We start from the raw sequence: 12,027 nt of genomic DNA, 5'->3' as shown, positions 1-12,027 counted from the left end.
TCAGGATACACTCAGCCTTGATTATTAAATGCTTTTACAACATTTTATGTCAAAGGGTAATGGAGATTTTGTGGAATCAGGTATACTTGTATAAGAGGGCTGAGGAAAAATAGACATTTTGATTGTAATAGTTGCAGACCACATATCTGAATGGAACCTGTGATTTAAAAAGTGACAAGATTTTAAAAAGTATTAAATTTAAAATGATATATTAAAGTGTTTGGTTATGACATTATGAAAAGAGAAAATGGCTTTAGTTGACGATGCAGTCTATACTTTATTAATGATTGTCTTGCTGTTCGATCACACAGGTTGGTATCATCCATTCAGGCTGTTATGGCTTCTTCAGCTGGTTACATCATTGCGTCTTCCTGTGAGGACATTATTGAGGACCAGTAAGTGGTATAGCTGCTTTATTTAGCCAGCCATTCTAATTTCATCAATAAAAAATAGTAAGCTGGACTAATTTGTAATATTCGCTCTGAACTGTAATAGTATGCTTCTAGCTTTTGGTCTATCATGACCTTAAATGATTTGCTGCCTTTATTAAAATCCTTTATCTCCTCCTTTTTGCACAGGCACTGGCTGACAAGCACCTACATCATGTTTGCTGTCCCCTACTTTGTGTACGACATCTATGCCATGTTTATGTGCTACTGGTACAAGCTGCGGGTCAAAGGACACGAAGAGGCGTCGGCAGCCCCCCAACACATGAGATCAGCAGTGAGGAGCTACTTGCGCCGCGAGTTCCTCATGGTGCTGCACCATGTTGTCATGGTCACCGTCTGCTTCCCCGTGTCTGTGGTAACTTACGTTTTGCTCTTGTTGTGCTGAAATGTGGAAGGAAATGTAGCTGCTGATGGTTATAGAAAGGGACAGTCACCTAATTTCCTTCACTGTAGTTACTGTGAAATATTTTTAGAGAAAGAAATTTAATTTATTTTGAATTTTTTTTTTTGTTTATTCCAGTTTTGGAGACAAGGAAAGGGAGACTATTTCCAGGGCATAATGTTCATGGCTGAGCTCAGCACTCCATCCGTCTGCTTAGGGAAAATCCTGATCCAGGTAAGTGTTTAGGCGCCTTTCATTTTCGCATGTGCATGTCTCCGACTAAACATATTAATTTACCCTTTTTTAAAATTTCTTTTCCTTTTTAATTTATTGGAGAGAGTATATTTCCGGTCATCCCCAGAATGCAGCTTGTTCACTCCAGTAGGCCTCTGTCAGATGATAAAATGTAAAATATCCCTCTTTAATTGCTGACAGTGTGCTTGGATAAACATTGTATGATTTGCAACACAACTGCATCTATTCAGGTTAGTTTTTTTGTGTCTGCATTGCTTTTAATGTATGTTAGGAGATTAGCTCAAACCTGGTAACTGTTTGCCTCAGAGGATTAGACCTAGGCTTTCACAACATGCCCTAGGTGCCTTCAGACCACACTTAACAAGACACATAAATTTGTCTTTTTCTTTGTTTTATTGCACTGCAGATATTTGACCATTCAGAGATTTTATAACTGCTTTCATTTGGTTCTTTTCAGGTTTTGATTTGGAGTTTAGGAAGCAAGTCTTTGGGTGATGGGGGGAGAAAAAGCAACAATAACCAATGTGAATTAGATCGAATAAAATAGCTTCAGGCTCTGAATAAAACAAATAAAAATGGTAGTTAAATATCATGTTCTTTATTTTTTCTTTAACTTGTATTTAGACTAAAGAGAGACTTTCTTCAGTTACATCCTTCGAATTCTTTCATGCATCAAATGACTCTTTCCCATTTGAGGGTCTGTGTATATATTTATATAAATATATATGTGTGTATGTGTGACCTTTGGATCAAAGCAAAATCAACATCCATCAGGCTTTTGAGAAAATGAAAAACCAGGTGATTAATATTTTGGGCAGAAAATGTGTTCATGTACTTAAAGAAATTTATAACTTTGACAACTTTAATTTTGATTGGGTATTACTTAGTTTTAGATGTTTTAAAGGTTGAGCTTTTAAGATGCTCTGACCTTGTTAGTCCTCAGATTGGTAAGTTAGGTAACTTGTAGCCTATCTGGCAACAATTGTAAGGTACCGTTTTAGAAAAAGACCCTCTTTAGGTCAAACAGCTGTTCTGTGCAAGCCATTATTATATACATTAACGGTTTGACTAAACTAACTTTGTACATTTCTACCTGAAACGTTGAGGCAGCGGACATCACTGTTATTCTATATACCCAACAGGACTATGCTTTACAAAATCTGATTTTGTTTATTTTTATTTTATTCTCTTTGAAAAAATAAAATATGTCGTGTAATCTGATTTTAAAATATATTGATATTTTCAAATAGATCACAGTCTCTCTTTAAACATTAAATCAGCAGTTTGCCACCTGATTTTTAAAAAAAATTTTTTATCAAATGTTCCACAGCAGCACCTGAAAATAACTAACTTCTGGGTCAGTTTAAACCTGGGATTGGTTCTTTCAAGGGAACCACATCCCACTGACACACTTCTATTATAAAACCATTCAAAAAACACTAAACAGAACTAAGGTATTGTACCCTAAAAAAAATTTAATTTGACAAATTAAAAACCTTAAAAAACCCAAATGAATTTAGCCATAAATTTAGTCCTACAATCCTGATGGCATAACTTTTCAGTTTAGTGGCATATTTGTAAGCTGAATATCTGCAGTTGTAAAACCATTGTGGTCCTCAAGCAGTGCAAAAGCAAAACAAAGAAAAAAGATCAGCTTTTAAGAGCCTGCAGTTCTTATTGGTCTGAAAACACCTACATTTAGCCAAATTAGGATGAAATTAGTTATGAAAACTCTGCCTGCATCCTTTAGAAAGCAAACATTTGACCAGAAATATATATCATCCCTGTGGTCTCCTGTCATCCCTCAATCAATCAGAGCATTTAGCATCAAATCTAACAGTGTTAGAATGACCTTTTATAACTTGAAGAATATTAACATTGTTGGCTTGTACCTCTTGCGTTTCCTTTTCTCCCTCTCTTTTTTTCACTCTCAGTACAAACAGCAACACACTCTGCTGCACAAAGTGAATGGGGCTCTTATGCTGGTCACTTTTTTCATCTTTCGGGTCCTCCTCTTCCCTTACCTCTACTACGTCTATGGAAGGTACGTCTTTTCTTTCCATCTCCGTTCAGCTGTTTGAGCTGGGGGTCACTAACCTGCACAGAATGAATCAGAAAGGCACTTAGACTCATTATGGGTCAGAATGTCATTCATTTTTAATGATTTATTTAAAAGTGTCTTTTGTTTGGGGTAGAATAGTTTTCCACATTTGCTTTTGAAAACCAAATTGGATGCAACACATTGGAATATTGATATATTTTAATACACATTTAAAATTGTATATTAAACCACAAATACGTACAGATACAGAAGTTATGTTTTTATCAGTTTCACCTTTGGCTACCTTAACCGTCTTTCTGTAGATGTAGAAAAGCTTTGGTTTTGACTTTGGCTGCATATTTCATCCCTTTTCTTATCAAACTGTTAATTAAAAGTGTTTGATAAAATGATTTTATTAAATTTACAAATTTCTGTCACAGTTGAGATGCATGTTCCTGGATGTGATGCTCCTGGAACAGCTTCTCTGTGTCATCCATGAGGAAAACAGGCAATTGGAAACTCAGCCATATATCAGTATCACAGGCTGCAACTGACCCACAGAACCATAATAAGTTAATAAAAATATCTAATTTTAACTTTTTGGATTTTTTTCCCCATCATTAAGATTAAGCATCTGGATGTGGAATTTGAAGTTTCAGGGATTTATCTTCCTGACCAACATCCTTTCATTTTGGTCAGAGGTATGCAACTTGGCGCATTGCGCATTTTGGGTTAACCAACATGGCGATGAAGCCATGGGTTTGTATTTGGTACAGCAAATCAAGCTTCAGGAATTTTGAGACGTTGCTTACATGTGAGGAAACAAGTCGGTATTAATAAGCTCTATTTTTCTCTAAAAAAAAAAGTAGTTAAACTTCCTGTTAGCCAGAATTATGCACTGAAGGCCAGAGAAAGTGGTTATTAAGATGTTAGAAAATGTGATTATATATGGGTCAGCTCTGAGGGTTCAGCATGGAAAGGTCTGGAATTTGATTTTATCTTTTTAAAAGTTGGTAAGAAATTGAAAGAAAATGTTGGAGTTTTAAGACTTTGTGTTTCATTGTGTTATATAGAGGATTAATATATGAATTTCTGGAGGAAATAAAAAAGAGGATTTTTTTAAATAACTTTTTTAGATTGGCATTTAGTCTAGCCCACAACAACTACGTTTTTTGTTGTTTGTTTTTAGCATTTTTTTTTCTTCTAATTTTTAATATTTTTTAGCTCCCATTACTTCCTCCTGTAAAGCACACCCAAGGGTCTCAGTGATAAACCTTGTCAAATAAAAGACCAGTCCAGATTTTTTCAGATGGTACAGATTTAGTGAAAGAAGCATCCAGAAGTTGAGGGTAAAAGTTCTGTTCAACCCATTCAAATTCAGCTTTCAGCACTGTGTTGTTTCAAGACTTGGAGTAAAAGTAGATTCAATTATAAAATCCACCTCTGCCAATGATTTGAACTCTAATAACAATAATGTCACATAAAAACTTCAGGGAACGTTTAGAAACTTCAATTCAGAAAAGTAAAAAAGCCACAACAAATGAAAAGTTGCACATCTATTTATTGTTTTAAAATGGCTTGAAAGCCAGAAGTGATTGACATTCATGGCCATGACGAGTTCAGGGAACTCCTTCACTTCTGACAGCATCAGATAGAATAAAGCTCAGACTAAATGTTCCTTTTTCTGTTTCTTCTGTTTTGATGCAGGTATGCATCCATCCCCTTCCTCATGGTTCCCTTCACAGTACCTTGGCACTGTAACCTTGGCGCTGCCCTGCTAATGGCACCCCAGCTCTACTGGTTCTCCCTCATCTGCAGGGGCGCCCTGCGATTATTCACCGGCACCTCCCGCTCCCAGAGGCCGCGCCCGCCCACAGCCGATACCAAGGAGCACCCGACGGACGGCAACGCTCTGCCGCAGCCCGCTAACGGCTACAGCACGCGCTCCACAGAGCCCGAGCTGACCACTCACTGAGAGGGGCCACGCTGGGGGGAGGGAAGGGGGGAGAAGAGGGAAGGAAGGCGAATGTACCAATGAGTATGTAACGGGAACGAAGGCAAAGAGTAAGACTTACAAGTTGAGATCATGACCTCAAATCACGCTGAAGTGTTTGGAGCCAGCAGACAAGTAAAGGGATTCATGGCGGAACCTTCAAGTACTTCAGCTTGGTTGTTTGTAGGAACCAAATGGAGCTTTAGGGCACTCAGTATTTAAGATGTCATCAGGCACTGTGACTGACAGGAACCTGCACTGACCAGAGAGGAACTTTAGCAAGCGTAGGTGGCCAATTCCCCTCATGTAGATCAAACACAGTCCTCGCTGCCTCGTATTACAGGAAGAGGAGGAAAATAGGAATGTATTATATTGTATGTTAGTATGTTTGCTGTAGATGAAAGGCCTGATTCAGTTTAGTAATGAAGAAGACCTTCAGAGAAAAGAAAAAAAAAGGTAAAAAAAAAAAAATAACTCAGCTAAGCAGTATTTTGACTTGTTAGTGTTTATCTGTATCCTCTATGTAGACACTGTCACTCTAACAAAATGTAACCGACCTGCAGACTGACTCATCTTTAGGAGGGAGATACTGTCATTATACTGTATTCTGCTGCCTTACCCCCTTTCCCAACTCTTCTAGGTTACTTTGCATTTTTTAGTTTAGAATGTGAGATGGAACAAAAGGCTTTCGTCAGATGGCAAAATGTGACGGTTGTACATAGCAGATGTAAAATTGTCTTTTCCATGTCAGTATTGTTTGGTTTTATTTTTTATTTTGACTAATTGGGGCTGCTGTGATGGGAAAATGGAATAGGAGTTCTGCTCAGAAAAAAAAAATACTATGAAATAGAAAATATGAGTCATAAAAAGATTATTATTATGTAAATTATACTAGTTCAACAATTCCGGAAATGTTAGAATAATAAAAGTGGAGTTAGTTTAGCTGGAGTTGGGCCCCAAATTTAAGTCCTTCTTTCGTGGTTTTTTATCTTTAGCCTCAATTTATCACAATCTGAGTATTAATCTTTATTCCATTTGACCCATAACACACCCATTGACATGTTTGCATCAGTTATTATACAGTTTTCTCTATCAATAACCATCAAGCAGTTGGGTTTACAGCTTAATCTACACAAACTTCCCTAGAAAGGTTTTAGCTGTGCTTCTTGTTTCAGTGTAGTTTTAATGTCATTCCGTTCACTGGTATCACCTTCTCTAAATACACACCCCCACCTTCTCTTTTGTTTAAAACGTCTGGTGCTGATGTGGATCTTAACTTATCCGTTTGCTTTGCAGGACTATTTCACAAATGGATTCACAATGTTTCAGTTTTTATTTTTGTCAGGAGGCTTTACATGGTTTGTTTGAAGGGAAATGAGCGGAGAGTTGCCTTACAGGAAGCACTCCCTCATGACTGACTTGCTGCACATTTTGTCCTTATTTCTGTTTTAGCTGTTTTTTTTAATTTATTTTAAGTTTTAGATTTAGCGGGGGGAAAAAGCCCCAATCAGTGAGCCACTGGTTCCATGAACCACCTATGAACAAACTGGCTTGTTCTAATAGATGTTGCTTTAATGCAACTGCAGTTTCCTGTGATATAGGTCTAAATAAATAATAATTAAAAAAGGAAAATTGAAAAACCAAATCAGAGACCATAAGGACAGGATAGCGTGTGCCCAAGCATTTGGACACGTGTAGGCATGTCGAACACTGAATATCCATTCCCTCGTTCTGTGGATCCATGAGGTACTGCTTCTTGACAATACTGGAACATTTCAACTGCTGTACTGTATATTCCACAAATGCTTGTTATTTATTTGTAAGTAATTATTTATTTATTTATTTGGTTTGTGGATTTGAATGCATATTTATGCATACATATACTCTATGCTTCTAAGCCTTAGGTGAAGGCTGTATTGTTACTCAGACTAGCTAAATATACTTCGCTGTCCTGATTCTCTCTTGAGTTGTTTCTTCTTTCCTTTTTGTTTTTTTGCAGTTTTGGTGTTCCTTAGAATAATTAATCTCTGCTAAGTTACTGAAATGTTCATCAGTGTATAATTGGCTCAACTAGTAGGGGGAGCTAAAGTTTGAGTAATCTAACATACTGTATATATAACTTTAGCGCCCTTGCAAATTTCCTTTTAGTTTGAGCTTTTATTTTTTACTATTAATGTATTGCTGTAGATCATCAACGTTTATACTGAGATAATCTGATTAAAAACAAAAGGCGGTCTATCCAAACAAACCTGAATCTATGTGAAAGAACCCAAACAATCTTAAATCATGGATTAACTTTGATGTACGGCTTATTTAACTAGAGAAAAATTTTGTTCGAATAAATTGCTTCTCTTCCGACCCTAAAAAAAAAAATTAAGTAATTAAAAAATAAATAAATAAAAAAGCCCTTTTCTACGGAAGAGGGTAAGGACTACTGGGAAATTTTTTTAAGGTTAACAGATTTTTTTATTTTAGCTTAGTTTGATATAGGAAAGTTTCAGAATTTGGACTTTAATCCATTAATTCTAACTTTATTCTCCAAATTCTGACTTTAATTCTCAGAATTAGACTTTTTTTTTGTAGAATTTTGACTTAAATCTCACAATTCTGATTTTTATTTTCTCAGAATTCTAAGATTACAGACAGAATGAACTATAATAACAAAAAGCAAAGTTCTTAAAATCTTTTCCATTGTTCCTAATCATTTTCTGTATGTTCTGTACTTTTCAGATTTACCAGGAAAAAAAACAACTTGATGATCCCAAACCCGCATCTTTTCCAACATCCATGACCAGTTACATCTGGTATGGAGCCCCAACAATGTGTAGCACTTAGCTGATGGTAAAGGTCTGAATAGTTTGCATTCAGGATGTCTAACGGGGGATCTGCAGGGATGTTAGCTGCTCTTATTCCTACCCATAAACCTGTAGGAGTCCTGGCAGAGGTAGGTAGGAGCCAGTTCCAAAGTAGGAACATTTACACTTGACTAATATGAGTAGTTTCACTACTCTTAATTAAATATCGAGTAACTTCACTAAATGAGGAACAAGATTATTTTAACCAAAAATGAATCAGATTCACATTTGTATAAAAGTGGGAGTTTTTCAAACGTATAACAAGCTTCCTAAGTTTAAACTAATCATTTGTTTATAAGTTTTATTCCAGCTGTTGTATTTAAAACATCTGTTACTCAGTACTTGGGGATAAAAAAATGAAGTAGTGCTACACTTGAGTGAGTTTTCTACACAAAGATCCCCTTTAAATCCAAAATGATAAAACACAGCATTTCATTAAGTGAAAAAACAATTTTAATTGAAAGTCTTTCTGTTTGTAGTAACCCAGAAAAATGTTACTTTAAAATGTTTATTCTCGTCATACAAAACAAAAGCATACAAAACGTTTCACATTAGAAATGTCTGGGTTTTCTGAGAACAGCTCTTCTCTCTCTGAACATGTCCTCATTAGGGAATATTTCAGTATCTCCTTTGCCTCGGAGAGAAGATGGTATTGGGGTTGCTGTCCCTTTCCCTCTCCTTCTCACGCTCCTTCTGGCTGTTCGGGGAAAGGGCCTCTTCCAGTTTCTTCTCGCTCCTGAAGAGGTCCCGCCCCGTACGCAGGATGTGCTCCTCGATTTTCCGGTGCCGCTTCATGTCCGACAGCACTTTGTCCAGACGGGCTTCTCGCTTCACGGAGGAGCGGGCGGAAGACCCTAAGAGAGGAGAAAACTGCTGGTTTTATCAATCGACCAGATTTTCTGTTCCGTTTTGCTGAAGCATTAGTCGGTGCCACTCATCTCACCTGGTGTTCTGCGTCTGTTGAGGAAGGCGTTTTTCGGGGTGCTTTGCATTTGCTCCTCATCAAAGTCAAACTCTGTTGGAGTTGGAGGCCTAAGAAAAATCAAATAAAGCTGTTTATATGCAGCAGGCGAAATATCTGCGCTCGTGTAACCAGAATGCACGTGACCCAGGGTTCAGTACCTGTACCTGGGTATCAGATTCTGCCTTCCTGTTGCGTAGTGTATGTAAAGGGACTTCCTAAATTAAAACAAAATACTCTCTTTTGAGAAGTGGATTAAAAGCTGTACTAACTTGCGCTCCCTCTCCAGCCTCTCCCTTTCCTTTGCTGCTTCTTCCTCCTCGTCCCTCTCAGGCGAAGGGGTGCGTTCTGGCGTTGGTGGCCTTCTGGGGAGGGGCACAAAGTTCAGCTCCAGCATTTCCCCTTTTGCAAGGACCTCGTAGAGTCTTTTGATCTCAGCCGGAGCAGGCATCCAGTTTTTGGGGTCCTCCATTTCCTCGTCGCTGTACGGAAGCTCCCAATCGTCGTCTGCCACCGCAGCCTGTTTCCCCTCTTCAGCGTTCCCTCCGGGTTCTGCTTGACTTTCGCCATTCTGCGTCTCTCCTTTGGATGCATCTGTGTTTTCATCTTAGCAAAAGATAAAAATAAAAATAGGAGTTTTAGCTTTTACACACAACATGTCTCTTTTTTATTTGTAATGTAAATCCCTTTATTGTCCCCCAATGGGTACAATCACTCTCTGTATTTTAACCCATCCCCTTGGGGAGCAGTTGGCTTGCAACCTTCTTAACGCACAAGCGCGCTGCTCCAACCAGTAGAACAACACTCTCCAATTCCAGCCATTGCATAAATGAGTAGTTGACTCACATTAAAATAGGCTGTTAATCATCTGACTAATTATCAACTTTGATTTCATTTTATGTGATCCCCAGACACAAATTAAAAAAAGATTTCAGGTTTTCTAAACATTATTCTAACAAAACAATCTGAAATCCAATATTTATATTCATCCCCTTTAACTCTTGATACTCATAGATCCAGTGCAACCAGCTGAGCTGAGAGACATCTGAGAACGATCAGCATCACGACGACCAAGGGGGACAGCAGACAGCAAGTTGTGGAGAAGTTTATTAGGCTCCTAAACAAGATGGACCAACTACCAAGACAGGGTTTATACATGAATGAGTAACTCTTATTTAATGCTCTTAGAAATAATCTTAATGCCATAAACAAGTACCATGATATATATATGTACACGGCAAAATCCTTCGTCAGCTTCACCGTGGACAGGCTGCAGCCATGTCCCGAGTTCGTTTTCCCGCCACTTTGGTTCAAATTTGCATTTTTCCCATTCTCTAGCCTTTTCTCCGCCTCAAGCTTCTTTTCCGAAGCCAGTTTAATGCCACCATTATCAAACGTAATGAATTTTAATGCCAATTAAGGCCTTAATTTAAAAAAATTTATAATTTAATGATTTTTAATGATCCGCGGAAACTCTGCAAGATGTGGTCAACCATTTAAAAAATGACAGGACAGGAAAGATGACTCTTAACCAGAGGAGTTGCATAGATGCACACCCCGAATGGAAGAATCTTTTGAAAAGACAACAATTAGCCATACACTCTGCAAAGAAAGCCAAAGTCTTCAACAGATTAGGTGAAAAAGTAAACATGATACAGTATAGTATCCTGCTGAGGTGAAGCTATAGCATATTTTTGATCAACACAAATACACTGTTAATTAGAGACGTTACAATGAACGAAACTCAACACTGCCATCATATAAACGCAGTGGCAGCAAATTTTACTGGAAACGCTCTCTCTCAGTAAAAGCAATCAAAGTTGATAGGAGGATAAATAATGTCAGGGAGTCATTGAATAAAGGCTACAAAATCCTCAACATGGGTTTAAAGTCCAAGATCCTGCAGACTCTCCTCCCTGCATGTTTTAAATGTCTCCTGAATCAAAAGATGCCATCACTTCCTCATATCAATAAATCTTGCATACGTGTGTTTATACCTTCCTTATTTAAACCAGTTATGCAGCATTTAAGTAGGGAACATCTGTTACAATGAACAGATGGGATTTAAATATAATTGCATGTCAGAGTTTCAGGATCTATGGTTTATTTATTTATTTACATTTTGAGGGGGGGTATCACATAAGGAACCCAAATATTTTTGGAGAATGATGGAACAAAATTAATCATTTTGCAAGTCAATAGATTAGCAGGTGCTGTTTGCTGGTTTTAAATGAGTTACCTTGTTCTTCATCCTTAGCTGCAGAGTCTTCCTCCTCTGCTGCAGCTGTCATCTCTGTGTCCTGTTGTTCCACTTTGCTCTCCTCCTCTTTGCCTGCAGCTGGTTTCTCAGAGTCCTTCATGCCCATGGCCTCAATGCCCTCTCTAAGGGCAGAGTCTGTAGCTTCAGCCTGCATCTTAACAGCTGCAGCGGGAAGTTCAAAGATCTGCTGTAAGAATAATTGATTAGTGCAATTAAAGTAGAAAATAACAGCAACACTGTGAGACTTTACGTTTACTTCCAAATGCTTGTGCAGCTTTTGCGGATTATCTTGTTTTATCATTCAGCACAAAATTGACTAATCCTGCACATCAAATGCTAGCTACAGTGTAGCCTGTGGCTACAAGCTCTTTTTTTAGATATAAACAATTAAAGAAGATCCATACCTTTAAATTGTATCACGGGTTATTTCATGGATATGTTAAATTGTGCTTAAACGGGTCGCCGTTTTCCAAGCGATACAGTTATCGCATCTCGCCATGAATCCCTTTTTTTAAGTGCAATAAAGGATTAAAAAGAGACGTAAACATAGCGCCATTTTGGCTGGAGGTCACCGTCTGTGACGAGTTTCGTCGTTCCGTTGGACGCAGTAACCCCACTGATAGAACAAATATATGGATGGTCCGCTCATTCAATAAACCGGTTGTGAAATCTTAAAGGCATTTCGATGGAGATCTGGGTTGGACGTCACTTCCTCTGTCGTAAGCAAAAATGGCGCGGGCAAATAAAAATCTACTTATTTTACTTGTTATGTTTATTCTAAAAATATGTGTATAATTAGTTAATTTTTTATCACTTAGAAAATGCATATTT

At 37.8% G+C, this 12,027-nt stretch overlaps 2 protein-coding genes across 5 annotated transcripts in view; one reads left to right on the top strand and one right to left on the bottom strand.

Annotated features, from left to right (window-relative positions):
- Nucleotides 1–7,075, top strand: part of LOC107094298 (protein FAM57B-like) — an 11,922-nt gene extending 4,847 nt beyond the window's left edge. For both annotated transcript variants that reach the window (XM_015389837.1, XM_015389836.1), the window contains 5 exons: nt 312–395; nt 579–804; nt 970–1,065; nt 3,021–3,130; nt 4,835–7,075. In XM_015389837.1, coding sequence (XP_015245323.1) covers nt 312–395; nt 579–804; nt 970–1,065; nt 3,021–3,130; nt 4,835–5,102 — 784 coding nt within the window. In that variant the 3' untranslated portion in view covers nt 5,103–7,075. The remainder of the gene's footprint in view (nt 1–311; nt 396–578; nt 805–969; nt 1,066–3,020; nt 3,131–4,834) is intronic.
- A 1,349-nt stretch (nt 7,076–8,424) lies between these two features.
- pagr1 (PAXIP1 associated glutamate-rich protein 1) lies at nt 8,425–11,793 on the bottom strand. 3 transcript variants are annotated; one of them, XM_015389843.1, is made up of 5 exons: nt 11,601–11,789; nt 11,176–11,380; nt 9,209–9,542; nt 8,919–9,007; nt 8,425–8,829 (listed from the first exon to the last, which is right to left on the bottom strand). In XM_015389843.1, the coding sequence occupies exons 2-5, from the start codon at nt 11,348–11,350 to the stop codon at nt 8,594–8,596; spliced, it is 834 nt and encodes a 277-aa protein (XP_015245329.1). In that variant the 5' UTR covers nt 11,351–11,380; nt 11,601–11,789; the 3' UTR covers nt 8,425–8,593. The 3 variants fall into 3 exon arrangements, with proteins under 3 accessions (XP_015245329.1, XP_015245330.1, XP_015245328.1); XM_015389844.1 differs by having other exon boundaries at nt 11,176–11,358; nt 11,601–11,786; XM_015389842.1 differs by having other exon boundaries at nt 8,426–8,829; nt 11,176–11,383; nt 11,601–11,793.
- Nucleotides 11,794–12,027: the final 234 nt, after the last annotated feature.

Source organism: Cyprinodon variegatus, unplaced genomic scaffold (genome assembly GCF_000732505.1).
Source record: "Cyprinodon variegatus isolate N-32 unplaced genomic scaffold, C_variegatus-1.0 Scaffold475, whole genome shotgun sequence".
Classification (NCBI taxonomy): domain Eukaryota; kingdom Metazoa; phylum Chordata; class Actinopteri; order Cyprinodontiformes; family Cyprinodontidae; genus Cyprinodon; species Cyprinodon variegatus.
This window is presented reverse-complemented; position numbering and strand designations above follow the sequence as displayed.